We start from the raw sequence: 18,764 nt of genomic DNA, 5'->3' as shown, positions 1-18,764 counted from the left end.
CAAGAGCCAACGGGGGCGATGCAATTTTCGTTTTACCAATCATTCCAGATGAAGGGTCGACATGCTCCGATCCACGCCGCTCCCGCCCCCCTCCCCCAAGGCTACGTCAAATTGGTGGACAAGTGGGACCCACGTGGTGGTGTATAAATGTTCTGTGGGTCCCTTCGTCCCAATGAGGGTTCGCACGATTTGGGTGCACGTTTGAAGCTTTGGATTTTCTTTCCATCGCGTGAACAGCGCTGATAAACCGCATCTCCTTGCGAACAAAGCGCGGTTGCGTTCGATCTACGGGGCCGGGCCTGCGGCATATCTCTGAACTCTGATCGATCCATCTTCTCTTCCTTCCTCTCTCTCTCTCTCCCCCTTCCCCCCACCGCCAAGATAATTATAGTTCCTAAACTACTTTCCCACCCAAGTCAAAACCCAGACCAGTCGCAAGCCGCTTCTCTTCCCTCGGCCATGGCCTCCCTCTTTAGGGCCCGCTGCCGGGGGGAGGGCGGAGCGGGAGGGAAGATACTTCGCGGGCGGCGGGCGCTGCCGCCCGCCTCCCCTTATGCTCGCCCGAAGAACCAACTGCCGTCTCCTGCTCCAGCTTCCCTTGCCTCATCTCGAAGCCCTAGTTGGTTCCAGGGCCTCATCTCGGGCGCCGGGAAGCTGATCTCTACTGTGTTTCGCTCTGAAGATAGCTCGTGTTCTTCGTCTTCTGGTTATTCTTCGGATGGAGAGATAAGTTTGAGCTCTGGTGAGTTATTTCTTTTCTTTACCAAGTTTGATTGCTTAGTTCTCAATTTGTCTCGAGATATATTTTCTGTTTTTAGCTGTTTCTGCTTTCCTTGAAATTTTCTTCATCAAGACCTGAGAGAATGAGAAGGTTGCAGGAATCAGCGGTCTGTTGCGGAGATGACGATTTTCTTGAATATTCTGTTAACTAGTTTCGTTATAGTGGAAACTTTGCTGCAGAAAGGCATGGTTTGATATTTTGAATAATTTGGAGGATTTTGGTAATAGATTTTTCGTTTAGGTCTGTTGAAGGTTATATTATACAGGAGGTATTCTGTTTGGTTTCAGATTATCCTGCTCAAGTACACTCGCCCTGTTGAGCACTTGATCTGGCGAACAGCCTCTTAAAACAATTAGGGTTTTGGAAATGGATAATTGTGAAAAGGTGAAAATATTTTAGGTTACTTAGTTGCTTGTTATTTAGTTATATATTCTGAAATATGAATGAAATAAATATGTGCATGTAGCTTGAGTGCAGGTGGCTTCAAAGTCCGGAACCAAATGAGAGAAGTAGGATTAGTAGGTGTTTCAGTTAGGTGGACAGGTTTTTATCTGCTTCATGTCTTTTTTTCCCCAAAGGTCTTATAAAACTGAATCAGGTGGGTGAGCAGGCATGGGGTTATTTCTAAACCATACTTGGTTCATCTGCATGCTTCTAATTCATATTCTCTGCAAAAAAAATATTACTTAGATTCACGTGCCTCTCCCTTCCCTTTTTTCCTACTTAGAACTAATTGAATTCAACTGTAAAACCCCAAATTACCCTTGATACATGAGGTCTACTTTTTGATTGCTAACCTCAGCAATAACATGTGTGAAAGAGAGAGTGCCTTTCAGAATTCAAAACCCCATCAAGTGCAGCCACATGCTTCTATTTCATACATTTTACTAAACTACAGCTCAAGTTTGCATTCCTCACTTTATGCAATCCTTAAGAATTCAAATTCTACTGGAAAAAAGATGATAACTTTAGCCATAATGACTAAAATAAGACCAACTTTTTGTCCTACTCATTCCTAGATAGCTAAGATCAATATAAAAAAATCGAAAACAACTAAATGAATAAAATAATAACCGAGAGTTCCTTCTAGTCCTATAACAAGTTGCTTTTATGCTATAATCTTTAGATTTGCTTCATTTATTCGGAATTTTGATCAAAACTTCCATCATATAGAGACTAGAGAGAACCCTCGTATTATATAAATAAACAGAAAAATAATACCGAGCATAAAACTAAGACATGTATTATATGATTGCCTGATGACCTTAATTGCAGCTAGCTTTTGTGTTCTTTGGTCAAAATCTACCATAAAGGGCCTCATCAGTGTCGGTGAAACCGGTACTGGGCACCGTACTGGTTGTACGGTGGGACGAGTCGGTACGGCCCGCGCCGGGCCCATACCGACAAAGTAGAAGGGACAGGGGCGAGGGAGAATGAGAGAGGACAAGAGACAGAAAGCGGAGAGAGAGGGAGGCTTTGGCCATAAAAAATTTCGTGATTTTTAAGTGAAGTCGGCAAGCGATTTGCCGACCTCCGCCGGCTTTCCTCCCTCTCCCTCCCTCCCCCACTCACTCTCTCTTTTCTTCTCTTTCCTTCTCCTCCTCCGGCGCGACGTTTCGGATTCTTTGCCGGAACCGTCCCGGTAAACCGCCGGTATGGCTTGGGGCTGGTTCGGGACGGTTCTACCAACCTTGGGACTCATCATTGAATTTACATCTAGAACATAGTCTTGCTAATTGAAATTGAATCTCCACCATTTAGTATTGAGTTCCCCCCCCCCTCCCCTATGTTTGGTTTATTTCATTGACCGCTGTACACTAGCAGTAATCTAGCCATCCAACCGATAATAAAATGAAGCTATCAAGATCTGCGTTAATCATCCTACAAAATAGGATATTCAGGATGTTGTCCATTAATCGCTATAATAAATTTTGAGTTGTCTCAATTAAAAAATCAATTTCAATATTAAACCTCCCATGATGTAGGGATCATGATCCTACACCAAAACTGTCAGATGTTCATGTATCATATCTGGATGTGGTGTTCAGTTCTTCGATTATGTTATTGGGTTGCAGAACTTCCATTTCATACAGTTGTAATTGCATCATTTTTATCTCCCTGAGGAGGAGGTCTTGATTAGAAACTAGACGGACAGATTGACTGTTGTACTCCTGGCCATTGATCTTCACATTGGACTTCAAGAGGGTGACATTTCTCTGAGCCATGTAACATTCCAGTGACATTTCTCTGAGCCATGTAACATTCCACGAGAGACTGCAGCTAAAAATGCATTTCAGATCTTCTAGTCTTTACTTGCATGTGAGAGAGACAGCTGACCCAACTTTATGTTGCTGAACTGCAGTCAGTTTTTGTAGTTTTACTGACTTAAAGGTGTTGAGGCTGTGCTTTCTAGTGTTTGTCACTTTTGCCATGTTGGGAAGCTTAAGTGGATATAACGTAATAACATCCATTTCTCCATATTTCCTTCACATTTTGCAGCAGACCTGAACTTTGATGGCCTGAACAATTTGACTGACCTAATAATTTTTTCATCTCATACGGTCAAACATGGAGCTTATTTATGCAAGATGAAGTTATTTTGGTAAATTCAGTTATTATTTAGTGTCTCATGGCTGATCTTATTTGTTTGTACAGATGACAAGGAAGATGTTGATGCCTCTTCCAAACATCTTCATGAATTAAATCAGGTAACTTCGTGATTTTGTTTTGTTACTGGTATCATTTATGGTTTACCGTGTCCATTTATTTAGTTATTGATCTATTGATCCATATGATTTTGGTGCATGCGTTCAAATTGAATATAATAGGACCTTATGGTGTGAAGACCATTCTGTGTTACTTGTAGTTAGTGATTTACAAATCTCATTGACCATTTGACAAATGAAGTTAGCAAGTAGTGCTGGATGTACTCCTATGTCTTCATTGATAAGATGAATATGCGAGATTCATTTAATTTACACGCTAATCAAGCTCTTTTTTTTAATGATTAGGGAGAAAATAGACCAAATTCAGCCAGGGATTGCATGGCGAGGTCACAAGCAGTTGTCTCAAGAAGTGAATCTAAACTTGTTATCGAGCAGTTGCTTATGCAGGAAACCTTCACAAGGTAGTTTAGAATGTGATCTTTTCCCCCTAATTTTATCTGTTCTAGACTCATACTAATTCCTTCACTTTGCTGACTGCTCTATAAAAGTGTAATGTCTTGACCCATTGGGAACACAAAATATTTGGCATGCCCCTCAAGTTCCTCTTTTTTCCCCTTATATAAAATATTACTAAGCATTATTCCTTTGTGGATCAATTTCTTTTTTTTTTCTTTAAGGGTTGAGTATTCTTGCTTATATACAACATTTTGCAACTATGAGGTGCAGAAGATGGTGAAAAGATATAAATCTGTCATTGCATATCTTCTTGATATGATTCATCTAGCCAATGCTTGGTGACTTGGGAGAAAGAAAAGAATACAGCAAATTGAAAATTAATTAGATTAACCATTTTGTCTGATTGTAATATGCAGAAGATGCATGAAATTACTGGAATCATAAATATGCTTGACGCTATCTATTGTATTGGAAGTTACAAATTTCTGACTGGAATCTCATATTTCCTTCCCAGGGATGAATGCAATAGACTGACCAAAATAATACAATCACGAGTTATAGAGGCCCCATTTACAGGAGTTGTCCGGGATGGAACACATAAGGAAACTTCAGACAGGGCTACTAGCAGTGCTACGGCATGTTCAGGAGCTTGGCGATCCTTGAATCAGAATCTACCTGAATCAATACAGTATTCTGCTAGTAAGCTGGAGGCCTTTTCTCCTGGGTCTTCTGCTGTCCAAGCATGTACCCCTGATCTTCGTGACACAGCTGTTATGGAGGCCAAGAAATGGATAGAGGAGAAAAGGCTAGAATCAAGTTCAAAACATAATTCTGATTGTGGACCTTGCACTTTAAATACCGATATGCTTCAATATGTCAGTATTGCTTTTCAATTTGTTTGCTTTTTGAAGATCCATCCCAGAAGAATTATTTTTTTTCTTTATTTTAATATGTTGTGAAAGTGATTGACTTGATTCTTCACTGATATGAACTTAAATGTTAATTCTTGATTTGTAATGGCTCTGCCATAGATTGAAGAGGTGGGATGGCCATTTCTGGACCCCTACTTCAGTGAAACCCATGTGAGCCACTCCTAGTTATCACTGAAAGCTTACAATGGTGTCCCCAAACATGTGTCACAAAAAGATGCCCATGTAATTTTGTGAAAGCTCCTCATTTCCATAAGCATGATGAATGTTGATCAAGTCATACTTCTTGTAGTGCTTTATGTTTTTTTACCATGCACAAGGCTGTAATGTTAACAACAAGAAAAAAGGAAGTAAAAAAAGATGTTCTCTAAAATTCAATTATTATGTGTTACAAATTTTGGGTCCATTTGGCCCCTTTTTTTCTTTTGAAGGGGGAGGTTGGTAACTTTATGAAGGACTTGGGTGATTTTTCCCTTTTGTATCAACTTGTTGGTTCTTTCTCTCTTTCTCTCCCCCTCCTTGTGCATGTGCGTGCTTGTGTATGTAGTGAATCTCTGGCTATGGATCTGTGTATTTCCTATTTACATGATCTCTCTTTAAGGATGAGGAGAGGCCCCATGTTAAATTTTTTGTCCTTTCTTGGAAAAGGGAGGGGGATTCCTGTTCTTCCTGCAACTGTACCTGGTATTTGGATATCTTTTAATGAAGTTATTTATCTCTCCTATGATGCATGCTTTATCATGTTTTGTTATTATCTACAATATTGTCTTCGTACCAAACCATAATCAAGACGGATAAATGCAACTTTACTTAGTACCTTAACAAATCCTGCATGCTTCTTTGATTTTCCCCCTATCTTGCACACAATTTAATTTGAGAAACTCACAATTCTATCCAGGTTCTGTTAGGTCTTCCCGTCAAATGTTAGCTTCGGAAGGTCTTCAATGTGTCTTGCATGTGATTGTACTATTTCAGCTTGTTCTCAATCACTTATTCTTTATTTTGATAACTTCAAACATCTTTAAGCATATGTAGTGTTCTTCCTGACAGATATCCTGCTTAAGAGCCTCATCTTTGCAATGCATATTATATGTGCCTATGCTCCCATCATGTGATCTTACTTTCTTAGTGAATCAGCAACCAACTTGATTACTCTCATTGATGCCTTTTTTTTTCCGAATGCTTTCCTAACCCATGTGATGCAGTGTTAGCATGTCTTGCAGGAAACATGTAATGCTAATGTTATTAGTATATGTTAGCTTTCAATCTCCCCAATAGTTAAGAGAATATCTCCTCATGGAGTTGGCCAGAGCTTTCTGAGGGAAGCACATTGCTTTGTAGGCTAGGGCCAAAAAGTTTGGGTCCAACTATGATTTGGGTACATAGTAGGTCAAAATCTGATATTCTGAAAACTAAAGATAGTATAATTTGGATAAATCTCACCAAACTCATCAAATGGACAAGTTATTTATTAATTTTGGGTTATAATGATGTGGATTCCTGATCTGTGCTAAAAAGAAAACAAAATGAAGAAGAAAATGGGAGCTTGATGGATGTCAATTGAGGATGCTTGGCAAAGCTTGATGGATCTTCTGACATCTAATAACATTCAGGTGCATAATATCCTAGGGGTCTAGAACTCTAGCTAAAGGTCTTTACTTACGTTAAGGTGTGGTACATTATTCTATTTTTAATGTTTTCCTTCCATCCTTGGAGTAACAAAATGATCCTGTTACCATACTTGTCCATGATATTAGGAGCAAAGTGTTTTCTTTGCTAGGATGAATAATTGGTCATCTCAAATTTGTCTCAAGAATATGTTTCTTGCCCCCATATTTTTTTTCTCCTGGACCAATACATTTTCTCCTATGTTTACATATTTATTTATTTATTTTTTCAATCTCCATTCCTTATGGAACTCAAAAGGGAAAGAAGTTAGGCGCATTTTACCCCCAGAATGCGTAGTTCCCATCTTGGCAGAAAACTGAATAAATTTATGCTAGTGGGACTATTTGGTAGCTAGGAGACAGACACCACACCAGCAAATTCAAAAGTCTTTTTCTTATTTCCAATACAACATAGTCATTCTTTCTTTTCTGATAGGGATGAATGTTTCCTTACACACATGTTTTTTTTTTTCTTTTTGATCTATCCACATAATATTTCCCTTAGTTTGAACCGAGGTTTCAAATACTGTCGGATCTGTACGAGTTGTACTGCACCATTCTGGCAAGTTTTGAACATGGATACACAGTGTATCGATATGGGACACAGTCCTGTACAGTGTGTTGATACCGGTACTGTAAGGTTCCTGCAAACTACTATGATGTCTGGCATCAGTATTTCAAATCTTGGTCTGAACTATTCATGGGGTCTCTTAACATCAATGGAAAAGAAATTTCTGATAACTTAGGATTTTTTTGTCTTGCTTGTAATTTTTTTTATATCTGAGTGTTCTTGCTGTTATTTAATATAAGTTCTTTTCCCATTTTCTGGTCTGCTTGGTTTTGGACTTCTTGTTGAAGATTTTCTTCTGTCAGCTGCAACTACAGTTCTTATAGACAGGTAAAAGGCGTGTGATATGCATAAAGGTTCACGTATTTCAGCACAGAAATGCCTGCTTCATGAGATTACACTTAAATGTATATGCTTAGATAGGTAAAAGGCATGTTATATGCATAAATGTTCATGTATTTCAGCACAGAAATGCCTGCTTCATGAGATTACACTTAATGTATATGCTTTATATCCTCTCAGGGTTTTATATTGTTTCAGTTGTGATTATTTGGTATTTATGCTTGTATGAAGGTTTTTTTTTTTGTTTAAATTGTATATTATCCATGTTGAGTTTCTTGAGCTTTGAATTTATCTCACTTCTAATATTTTTTCTGCAGGGCATTGAAAGTGAATCAAGCTCACCTATAGATTTAGCTAAATCGTACATGCGCTCCTTGCCTCCATGGCAATCGCCATCCCGGAGTAGTATTGGATTTAAGACCCCACCACCTAGTCGGATGCATCTTTACAAGGACGAAAACACCTATGCAACTTTAAATCTTTCCTTGTCCTCATCCAAGGTACTTTTAGGTGATTTACGAAAAATATGAAAGGTGACGGCCTTTTTTCTTACTGAACAATTGATAATGTACGTAACACCATTTGGTGCATTGTATATGGTAATTAAGTTTGTTAGTACAAATGGGGTGAAATTACTAATTGATATTAAGGAGAATAAGGTTTATTGATATGAGTTTGGATAAAACCTGAAACTCTAGTGCAAATAGTGAGTTTTAAATCATACTCTAGACTCAATTAAGGTCTAGAGAGTGTTGAAGTTAAGTGCGTTCACATGGAGAACCTAAAACTCTAGTTTGAACTAGGTTGATGATAATATACTTAAGCCTAAGGCGATCAATGACAATTATGGTTGTAAATAGGTGATCTTGAGTGCACTGGCCCAGCTCCAGCTCAGCTCAGTGATTTGCAACAGCAGCACGAATTTGGCCAGTCTTGTTACAATCTGGAGATGTCCAGCTTGAGCTTGACTTGTAAGAAAGCAAGCTATCCCAAGCTGAAGATCATATTTGGCTTGTTAGGCTTGTTTTAGCTGCCACTTGGAAAGAAGCAATCACTGAGTGTGGAGAGCTGTACCAAGATGCCACCACCGAAGGGGGAGGGGGACTGTACAGTGGAGAAGTTGGTAACGGCATTGCTGCTGGTGTAGATGAAGGGTAGGAGGTGCTGTTATTAATGTTGCTGTAAATTGCGGAAGACTGTTAGTGGTGGTGGGTTCTTTTATTTGAGGGAGATGAACAAAAGCAAGAGAGAGGTGAGGAGAGGTTGGGAGAGGGGATATGGCTTTCACTCAGAGAGTGAGTGTGTGTGTGTGTGTGAGAGAGAGAGAGAGAGAGAGAGAGAGAGAGAGAGAGAGAGAGAGAGAGAGAGGGGGAGTCTGGGGGACAGGCGGAAGGCAGGTGGTTAAAGAAAGTGGGGGATATAGATTAGGTAGGGATATGATTTGGGCACAGGAGAGGGGAGAGGATAAATCAAGTGAAAGGAGATGTGAGAGGATAGGTGCTGGAGAAAGGGAAGGGAGATCAGGAGAAAGAGGCATGGGGTTTTAGCAATGTTCTAGATTTTTGGTAGAAGACGAGAGACCTGCTACCTTATAGAGTCCCCTATAAGTTGGAAGCTAGGTCCATCTTCAGCAATTGGATCTTAATGTGACAGCTGAGCTGAATTAATAGATATCTAAATCAACCAATAGACTGAGATTGAAAGGCTGTTGTGATTTCTATATTTTTAATAAAATATTCAAGTATTATATTTGCATAATATGTACATATTTATATGTCTTTCGATATGTCCTTGAGCTAGTTTGAGCCGAATACATGTGAATTTTGTCTAGCTTGTGTTCGGCTTGTTTATTGTTCAAGCTCAGAATCATGTTTGGCTTGTTTACTGTTAAAATAAGTCCAACTTGAGCTATATTCAAGCTATGTAATAGCTAAAATAATCTCATTTTTTCTATGGTCATTAATGTTAAAATTTGTCTTGGCAAGGTCAAAAGCAAGAAAAACTTCTCTTGGTATGTGAATTAATATACAATGTTTTTTCTAACCCATATATCAGGCTAGAACATGGTATGCCATACCGATCAGTATCGATGCACATCAAGTGTACCATATGATACTATTATCGAACCAGTATGCGGTACAGGAGGCATACAGAGTTTCAGTATGTCAAACTAACCGCTGTACCTAGTGTACCGACACTATACCAAGATATTACTGGTATAGGATCCGGTACTGAGATGGCGAACCTTCTAGAAATCCTTTTCAAATAGACTATTTTTAAGTTCTAATTGTTGCGTATGCCCCTGTATAATGCTAAATTGTTATGCTTTGATCTGCCTCAAACATGTTTGCAGGTTTTGAAAAGGAACTCTCTTTCTATTGGATTCTGGGACACCCTTGAGGAAGCTCGCAGAGTTCGTCTGAAGTCAAGAGATGATATATTGGAGATTCCTAAGTTTAATCAAATTGATTCATCTGCAAGCTTGTTTGAAAATGAAACCTCTAAGATCTCATTAGATGCTGATGTGAGAGATCGAGAAGTTTTAGGAGTTGATCATCATTCAAATTCTTTAGGACCTACAGAGGTTCCCGGTGCGTCTCCAAAACCATGTGCAGAGTTGAATACTGAAAATCTTTGTTCAAATGGAGCCCTCAGATTCTCTGATCAAAAGGCTAGTGAAGAAAATACTCTGACAGAAACAGGCAACGTGACTTCAATTGACATAGTTTCAGAGCCTGAAAAAGCTCTTAATGCAGTGCAACCAACCAATAAAAGTTCACTGCCAGATACTAATTCATCACAACCTGTTAGTTCTATAATAGAGAGTGAGCTTAAGTCTTCCAATCATAATGTCCTGATCTTAGAAAATAATGAGGTAAGCTAAGTTTACAGCATTGGTTCTACTAGAGTGCATTTTTCTAAAGAGAAAACTTCTCTTCTGTTTCTTTTTAATTTATCTTTTTCAATAAGGCCAATCTCTCTCTCTCTCTCTCTCTCTCATACAATAATAATATTGGAATGGTTCATCTTTTATGTCAGAAGGATGGGACAGAGCTTTTGCAACTTCAAGATGGCAGTATTGATGTTCCCCAGGAGTCTCTTATTTTGGCTTCCAAGTCAGTGGAGCTTGGGGGTAATTTTTTATTCTGTCAGTGAACTTCTATTGACTTTTTAGCTTTTCCAAAAATTAGGTTCAATGTTACCAAGCATCATCTACTTTTATTTATTAGTATAGAATGATCTTTCAATTCAGGTAATCTCTTATCTGAAGCAAAAGACGTGACATCAGAAAGCATCAAGGCTGCGACACCAAGGTTAGTTATTTCATCTTAATCAAATTTTTCAATGGTGTTTTGATTTACGCGCTACCTATTGAGAGGGGTTCTCTTTTTGTTCCCCTTATGATGTTAATGCTTAAAATACATATTCAGCCTTAGACTTCTTAAACAATTCAAATTAGTATAGGTCCAAAGTAAGCTTATTGAAGCGCTTAGCTTTAGTTTGGAATGGATTTATCAATGAATATGACCTCTAATAGGTTGAATATTGATTGCTGTCTGTATTTATGGTGTGATGGCTTTTTTGTCATGTTTTTTGACATATCTAGTATATATGCAATGATAAGGTTTAGGGAATGATCCTTGAATATGCTTTCAGAGCTTCACAAGGAGAACTCAGTCAAATGGATGAGGAATTGCTTGTTTTTCTTTTTTTGATAAAAATTTTGATATAGGTACAAGCTGTTATGAACTTAATCTGTTTTCTTTTAATATTTTATATATGGTTGCTAACATATCTCAGGACTTCGGATATGAAAAATGGTTCTAATGTCTTAGCCTCATAAATGGTTATGCGACATAAAAAAGTGTTGTAAAGCTGCTTGAAGTATTTGTCAGTTGTTTTATGTTGATGAATTAATCTACACTTGTTGGTTGATATTGGTGTTGATCATCTCACGAGCCGTGATATTTGAGTGACACTGGTGGTGTTGGTCTTGAACCTGCTAAATATGATGGATTTGATTTGAAGATTGCATCTGAATTGCAGTACTTGATTGCTGAGCCTTTGGCACTCTCATTTTAGTATCACTATGACCATGTTCCATCAGCTTCGAAGCTTGGTTTCTGGCAAAGGCCTTTTAGAGCCAATTCACTGGAGACATAAATAACTTGGACTGGTCATGCTCATAAACTGAAGATTATCATTTCACTTGAATTGGTGAACATGATTTGCAATTCTTTGTACTACTGCACACTAAAGTATCAGCTCTATCTGCATTGATTATATTGTTATCTAGAATACTATTTTCTATGAAATTAAGTAATAGCCAATGAAGTTTTGAGCTTTTGCAATGCTTCCAGGTGAGAGTTTAAGTCAATTTTTTGATTTTTAGTTATTGGTGTAAGGCCAGCAATCTTGTTAGGGCTGTAATGTTTGAGATTATAGACTACATGAACATGAAATGAGAATAGTAGTTGTTATAAGAATGCTTAGATTGGATGCATAAATAGGAAGTCCAGAACATCTAGTAAAGTTTTTTTAGGGTTTTCTTTTGTAACCCATATATGCATGAGTACCCTTCCCAGTTTCTCTAAATAAACATGTTTTTGAAGTGATTATTTATTGTTCAACCTTTTTGTTTCAGGCATAAGTTTATTTAGAGAGTTCTCTTGTTTTATGCTGCTTTTGTAATGCTGTAGAAACACAACTCAGGAAGATCAGTTTCATCTTTGAGCCTACTATTTGAAGATAAAAAAGCCAATGCTTTTAAAATTTGTTGCAAATAATAATCACTCATGGTTTCTGTCTTGTTTTTATCTATGTTATTTTGAATTTATCTCTCTTCTTTCCCCTCGTTTACATTCCCCACTTATGAGAATAATAACATATCAGAGCATTCCAGTTGATCACTGGAGTTCTTAAAGATTTGTTGCTGAGAAAAACTGCTAGAAAGACATTGGACTTGAGCAGCCTCGTTGTTAATTTTAGTTTTATGCTAAGTAGACAATCTTGGCGCATGCAATGGCATGTAATGTGCTCCAAAAGGAACATTTGATGAATGGCTGTGATCCCATTAATCAAGATTTTTTCAAGTAGGTCTGATTTATCAGATTGTTGGCTCAAGAGATGGGACTTGTGGAGGCTGCATTATATTAGTAGAGATTCAGTAGGCAACATGATAGTCTATTAATATCATAACTTCATATTCTGTGTACTTTCTTGAGCTGGGGATATTAGTTCATCATTCTTTTTGCTCATCTGCAAGCTCATAACGTTTTCCATGTTTATGCTTTAACACTTCCAAATTTCATTTTTCTTACTGTAGTGGTGCTGATGGTGCCACCAATAGTGATAATAATCACACTTGCAGCATACAGACGGTTCCTGAGGTTTTAGGGATATTAGAAGCCAATGATTCCTCACAATTGAATCTGGATCCAGGTCTCAAAGAAACACATTCTATTGCTGGTATGTTGAACATTACAATTTGCTTATACTGATCTTGCATTATCTTAGTTTACTGTTGTTTCTTCCGCTCGTCGCATATCACAACATTCGTGGAGCTAATGCTAGACTAGAGAACAATGCTGCTGAGACGAATCTTTAGAGGTTGAAATATGGGATCTTGTATACTTAGCCTGTCTGGACAACCAATTAGTATAGTTGAAGATTACTCTCACAGTAGAGGGAGTCAGCTGACGTGAGGAGGTGGTGGGAAAGGAGTGTTGGCCAATCAGGTTATCATGGATTCCCTGATTCCAAATGGTACCAAAAGTCATTTACTGAGGTTGTTTTTGGTACCGCAAGCATCTTGCATTTGTGGGATCTGTACGACTCGCTGGTCCTCCAACTTCTGCTACAATCTTGTAACCATTTAACAACCACGTTGTAGGAGTTCCCCGCAGACATGGCAACTGGTTGTCCAAACAGGCACTCAGCATACTATGTTAGTGGCATAACCTTATCAGATTCGTCAAAACATGTTTTTTTCCCTCAAGATGCTAACACTTTACCTAAGATGTAGAGATTCTTATTTAAGTTTCGAGTGGCTGTGTCAATTGCATATGACCTGTTAGTTTTGTTAGTGAGTGCTCGGCATGCATCATATGGAGGTTCCCCTAGAAAATCTATGGTGATTCTCTTGTTTTTTTTCCTTTGTACTTTGCATTTATTGCCATCTATGCATATTTTACTTTATTTGTTCCATTGGGCACTTTTAGATGGACCACTAGAACTTGAGCATGTTGCCAAGTCATTCCTCTGTTAAGACTTCTGAAGTATTCTTCTATTGAGCATTTCGAGGATTTGACATAAATATATCTACACAATGGCTTAGAACCAAGATTCTAAAGACATGCTTTAATTTGATGGTCGCCTTAAATAAACTCTTCGATCCTTCCAAGGAGTTCGCTTGACTTAGTTTTATTGTTCCATAGCTGAAACCATTTTGATTAGAAACAATTTGGATGATCATGATCACTATTATTTATACCACAATTATTGAATAAAAGATGTTCCATACGCATACTTCCTATGAAGAGATTGTTTGGGAAGTGGTTCCTGACAATGGACTCAAGATGTGACCAAGCAGATAAGCACCGTCTTTTACCTAATGGGATTTCACCCAACATAATTTTGTTGGGTGAAGCTAATTCTCTCATGGTTTGGCCTTGATTATAATCAGTAAATCTTGCACCATTTCATGTCTTTAGCTTCCTCAAAATTCCTATTACCACCTCTCTATCCAAGTCATTCTTGCTCCCAACCTCTATTTGTGGTCTACAATGATTAGTCATTGAAGTGGTCACATCTACCATGTGAAAGGTCTGGATGCTGGATGCTGTTGGAATGGGCCCACACGCAAGGTGAGCTTTATAATGAAAAAAGATTGCAGCTCCTGTTCTGTCCCAGAGTCCAATTCACACATGTATCATCACAAACATTTGATACTTTTTTTTTTTGGTTTGACATCACTCCATGTTTATCTTGTATTGCCACCTCTTAATACTCCTCTTGTACAAGGTTGGTGCATCCCGTGTGCCAAATACTAGTTGGATAAAATTAATGTTTTTGAGGTGGTTGCATGTGACAATTGGATGGACTTAGAAACAAGGTTTTTGGAGGTAGGGAGCAGCTCTAGTTGAAGATAGGTGGGAGCCAAACATTTGAGACAACTTCCCCTTCAAATCTTTTTTGCATTGAATTGAAACCAATGTCAAAGTGGCTTTCGTCAAAAGTTATTTGGTCTTGCACAGAAACCATTGATGAACTGATAAAACCGCATTCTCTTGTTCCTTATTTTTAAGTTACAGAATTACCATGAAACTTCATCTTTATGATGTTTCCATGTGAATTGATATCTTTTATTTACTTTTAACTTTTTAATTATTATCCTTTGATGATTTTGGCTTAACATTCACTCTGATCTGGCATAAACCATAGGCAGGACTTCATTTTCTTGTTCTTTATTTTCTTTCTTTCCTTTTCTAATTTTTTAAGCACTTTGGAATGTTGGCAATAGGCACTTGGACATGAAAAGATACACCAATTATGATACCTTGAAAATAGAGTTTTTTTTCCTTACGACAATCCCATATATCGACACTTGCACATGGTCTTAGATTTTTTTTTTTTTGATATAACGGTACCTCACACTATACGCGCATGAGTGCACCCATAAGAGTCATAGTAAAGAAGACGACGGAGAGGGGAAGGGATAAACTCGAAACTCTTCCACAGGAGTTCTTCTTAGTGGCATGCTGCGAAGGAGGCAACCTAGTTCGCTGCACTGTTCGCCTTTGGAAATACGAGTGGCTCGGAATGCCACGAGCCCCCTCACGAGCTCACACATGTCACGCAGTAGCGGGTGCCAGTCGCCCTGTCTGTGCCTATCAACACTGCTGAATCCAGCGATCACTGTGGCAGCATCCCCTTCAAGGTGGATACACTCCGCTCCCAGCGCAGTCCTGGCATAGGTAATACCCTCCCAAGATGCTCTCAACTCTGTGCCATCAAACATGTGCTGTCCCCCGCCCACCATTGCCTCCATTCTCAGAGATACTACCATCAAAGTTGACCTTGAGGAAGCCAGCAGATGGGGGTTCTCGGGATACTAAGATACTCCTGGGCGCTACATGAGCTAGATGGGAACTCCAGATGTCCCTGGCCAACTCAGGTGAGGTCACAGCAGTGCCACCAATGATCTCCGCTGCATGGAGTAAGGCACTGTCAACCACTTTTCTTGGTTGCACTTTCCTACCCTTAAATATTTGGCTGTTCCTGTCTAGCCAAATGTGATAGGCCACATAGGTCTTGGATTTTTATTTTAGGGACACTAATGCTAGTAATGAGGCACAAGCTCATTTGACTATTTAATTACCAAATTGGGTTTGTACTCAATTTACACACGCGTGTAAGTCATTCTTTTGTAATTTGAGGAAAGTGACCTTGAATTATGGTTCAACTTCTTCCAAATTATGTATATGCATTACTTAGGAACTTTATACCCATTGTGAAACATTAGCCAAAATAGGCCCCATTGACATATACCTTTGTACTCTACGATACAGTGAATCATGTGAACTTTGGTTGCTTGGCAAGTTCACAGCAGTAACTACCAAAAAAGGGAGCGAGAAAGCTAAAACTCTTTAAGTTTGTGCTTGGTCAGGGTGATTATTTCCATGCAGCTCAATGCTTATAGTGCAAATTGGCTAGAGGAGGATAGCATATTGTGGTTTCTAATTTTGCAGTGATCTTCTTGTCACTTTCTGAGATTGAATTGTTTTGTTTTCTCTTAATGTTCGGAACCATCTAATCATGCTTTCTTTCATCTAATCGAAATTTGCCGTGATGTCTTCAACTGTGTTCATGCAATCCTTAAAACAAATCTAGTTGTGAAGATGACAGGACTAGAGAAACAAATAGCAGTTAAGTAAGAGGAAATAAAATAGAGAGGATTGGAAATAATTCATGAAGTTGAATTTAACATAACTCTGCCCATAAGCACTTCCTCAATTTTGTTTAAGGCTTCATACCTAGCTATTCATGTTAGTACTTCATTTGCATCAGGAAACAATGGATCAGGGTATGCTAAACTATCTTGAACTGAACTGTTCGGGCGTACCGAACCAAACTGGCGAAGACCTGGGACAATTTGGCTAATCGAAACAGAACACCTATGGAACCAGTTAGAACCAGTCCAAACCAAGTTGAATCGATCAGTTCCACCTAGTTTGGAATGGTTGACTTGGTTCACCCAGGTCGAACTGACTCGTTATGATAAACCCCTCAACTTGTGACCACGTTTGACTTTGATCTCTCCCCCTCTTCTTCATCCCTCGATTGATGCCGATGCTGTTGCCCTTGATCAACATCGAGCCAATGCCCTTTGGACGTTCTCTCCTCTTCCTTCTCTACCTCTCTTTCTCCCCTTCGCCCTCACTCTCTCCCCCCTAGTTCTTCTCTTTCTAGGGTCAGGGTTAGGGTTTTTACCTCTGTCCCCTCCTCTTCTCCCGATCCTTCATCTCTGGTACACCTCAACTTGGTATACTACATACCGATATCGTATCGAACTAATAGCTGGTTGGTGCGACCCCTAGTACCAATTTGACGAACCTTGTAATGGACCAATATAAACTTTTGATACAGAGAATGTATTCCTGTAGTCTAACCCTTGACTAAAAGGACCTAGAAAATTTTGGACTCAAATTAATAGTTTTAATGTAAGAGTCGATATTTCCTTCAAGGATGGAAAAATGTTGCATGTTGAATAGCTAGATATTACTTAAAAAAGTGTGCTTTTATTGGAGGTTTTCTGGGTTTCTTAGCGTTGTTATCTTATATATATATATATATATATATATGTATTGTATATTATATATATATATATATATATATATATATATATATATATATATATATATATATATATTCTCTCAGGTATCTTGCATTGTTATTTTAGAATAGAAAATACATTAATTTTGTGTTTTTCCTGAAGTTTCGGAATAAAACTGTTGCCAAACACACTTATAAGCAAGGTTCGACTGATTGCGATACCCCTATTTATACCATATTGGTACAGTATGAGTATGGGTCAGTTTGGCATGCTGATGCTTGATACGCCTTCATACAGAATATTGGTTCAGTATTAGTACGTTATGGTGCACTAGATATGTGCTGTACACACCAGTACAACAAACCTTGCATAAGAGTGTGTTGGATGAATCATAGCATGCTGGCATGTCAGAAATGGTTATGCAGATGTTTAGGAGATTATGAGAGCATGAATTCAGAGCAGCAAGCAATATGTCAGTAGTTTGTTGTTCAAGGATTGGGTCTGGTCCACTTGTAGCAGGGATGCTTATGATCATGCTGCATGTTTTATTGCCATTCTCTCTCTCTCTCTCTCTCTCTCTCTCTCTCCTCTTCTCTTCTCTTCAACGTGTGCATGCATGCATGTGTGCGGTGATCAACTAAAATTAATAGAACGATATGGATCTTTATCTATATTTTCCTTTGGTTATTTGACATTCAGCAGATTCAAGGCCACCAGCTGAGAATCCTCAGATTCAGGAGGAAGCAAATGGATCAACACACAAAATTTCTGCCACTGGGTAATCATTAATGAAGAGACCTTGTTTGACTGCCATCTTTGTTTGCCACTCTGCTGATCCAACAAATTGGTTTTTTTGCTCAGCTCATCTGCAGAATCAAACGCCAACTCAGATCTTGAATCCTTCAGCAAGGGAGAGCCCAGTGGTACCAACTCCATCAATGGTGAGCCAGCTGCTGCAGGCATCTCTGAGGGAATTCATGAGCCTCAAAATGAGTGTGCCATCGACGTTCCTTCTGGTCATGATACCAACAGTGTTGCAGGCAAATCACGGAATGGTACAAGGATGAAGTCAATTGAGCGGATGTTAACCAAACCTCAGCCAAGCACTAGCCACCGTAGGCGAAAAGCAGTGGCCAAAACAAAAAGAGGAAGAGGGGCAAAGTGATGACGGGCTGCTTGAAGCCACATTGTATACTAGTTTGCTTGAAAAGGGCGTAGCATGAATAGGCTTCAATGTCAACTTGTTAGCATCCGCTGTTGAGGCCGGGTGAAAATACCACGGTGCATATCCATGTGAGATACAACTGTTGTATCATCTCTAATTTCCATTAATTAACAGAGCAAGATTGAAGTGTATTACTTTAGTTCTTTGATTTCCGCCATTGATTCTGTAATTTCTGAATGCAGTTAATCTGTGTGCTGCAACAGTGGTGTTGGTTTTTTCCCCAGATTTATTTTTTTTCGAATTTTAGTGGCATAAATTCCTAATAACTATCTGAACAATTGCTTTGCTTTTTAAC

At 38.7% G+C, this 18,764-nt stretch overlaps 1 protein-coding gene across 11 annotated transcripts; it reads left to right on the top strand.

The window, feature by feature from the left end:
• The first annotated feature begins 250 nt into the window (after window positions 1–250).
• On the top strand, window positions 251–18,735 carry LOC103718034 (protein KAKU4-like). 11 transcript variants are annotated; one of them, XM_026808832.2, is made up of 11 exons: window positions 251–742; window positions 3,437–3,489; window positions 3,793–3,908; window positions 4,418–4,778; window positions 7,727–7,909; window positions 9,763–10,284; window positions 10,452–10,542; window positions 10,663–10,723; window positions 12,781–12,878; window positions 17,947–18,022; window positions 18,106–18,735. In XM_026808832.2, exons 1-11 carry the CDS (start codon window positions 460–462, stop codon window positions 18,407–18,409), a joined length of 2,148 nt encoding a protein of 715 aa, XP_026664633.2. In that variant the 5' UTR covers window positions 251–459; the 3' UTR covers window positions 18,410–18,735. The 11 variants fall into 11 exon arrangements, with proteins under 11 accessions (XP_026664633.2, XP_017700931.2, XP_017700928.2 ...); XM_017845442.3 differs by having other exon boundaries at window positions 12,736–12,878; window positions 17,944–18,022; XM_017845439.3 differs by having other exon boundaries at window positions 10,452–10,557; window positions 12,736–12,878; window positions 17,944–18,022.
• The last annotated feature ends 29 nt before the right edge of the window (window positions 18,736–18,764 follow it).

The sequence above is a fragment of the Phoenix dactylifera genome, unplaced genomic scaffold, assembly GCF_009389715.1.
Source record: "Phoenix dactylifera cultivar Barhee BC4 unplaced genomic scaffold, palm_55x_up_171113_PBpolish2nd_filt_p 000241F, whole genome shotgun sequence".
In the NCBI taxonomy this organism is placed as follows: Eukaryota; Viridiplantae; Streptophyta; class Magnoliopsida; order Arecales; family Arecaceae; genus Phoenix; species Phoenix dactylifera.
This window is presented reverse-complemented; position numbering and strand designations above follow the sequence as displayed.

Excerpts from the sequence above, each read along its gene's own strand:
- LOC103718034 (XM_008806673.4), top strand. The coding sequence starts at position 460 with ATGGCCTCCCTCTTTAGGGCCCGCTGCCGGGGGGAGGGCGGAGCGGGA. Across the intron at positions 3,490-3,792 it reads ATCTTCATGAATTAAATCAG|GGAGAAAATAGACCAAATTC; the intron begins GTAACTTCGTGA and ends TTTAATGATTAG. Across the intron at positions 12,879-17,943 it reads AGAAACACATTCTATTGCTG|CAGATTCAAGGCCACCAGCT; the intron begins GTATGTTGAACA and ends TTTGACATTCAG.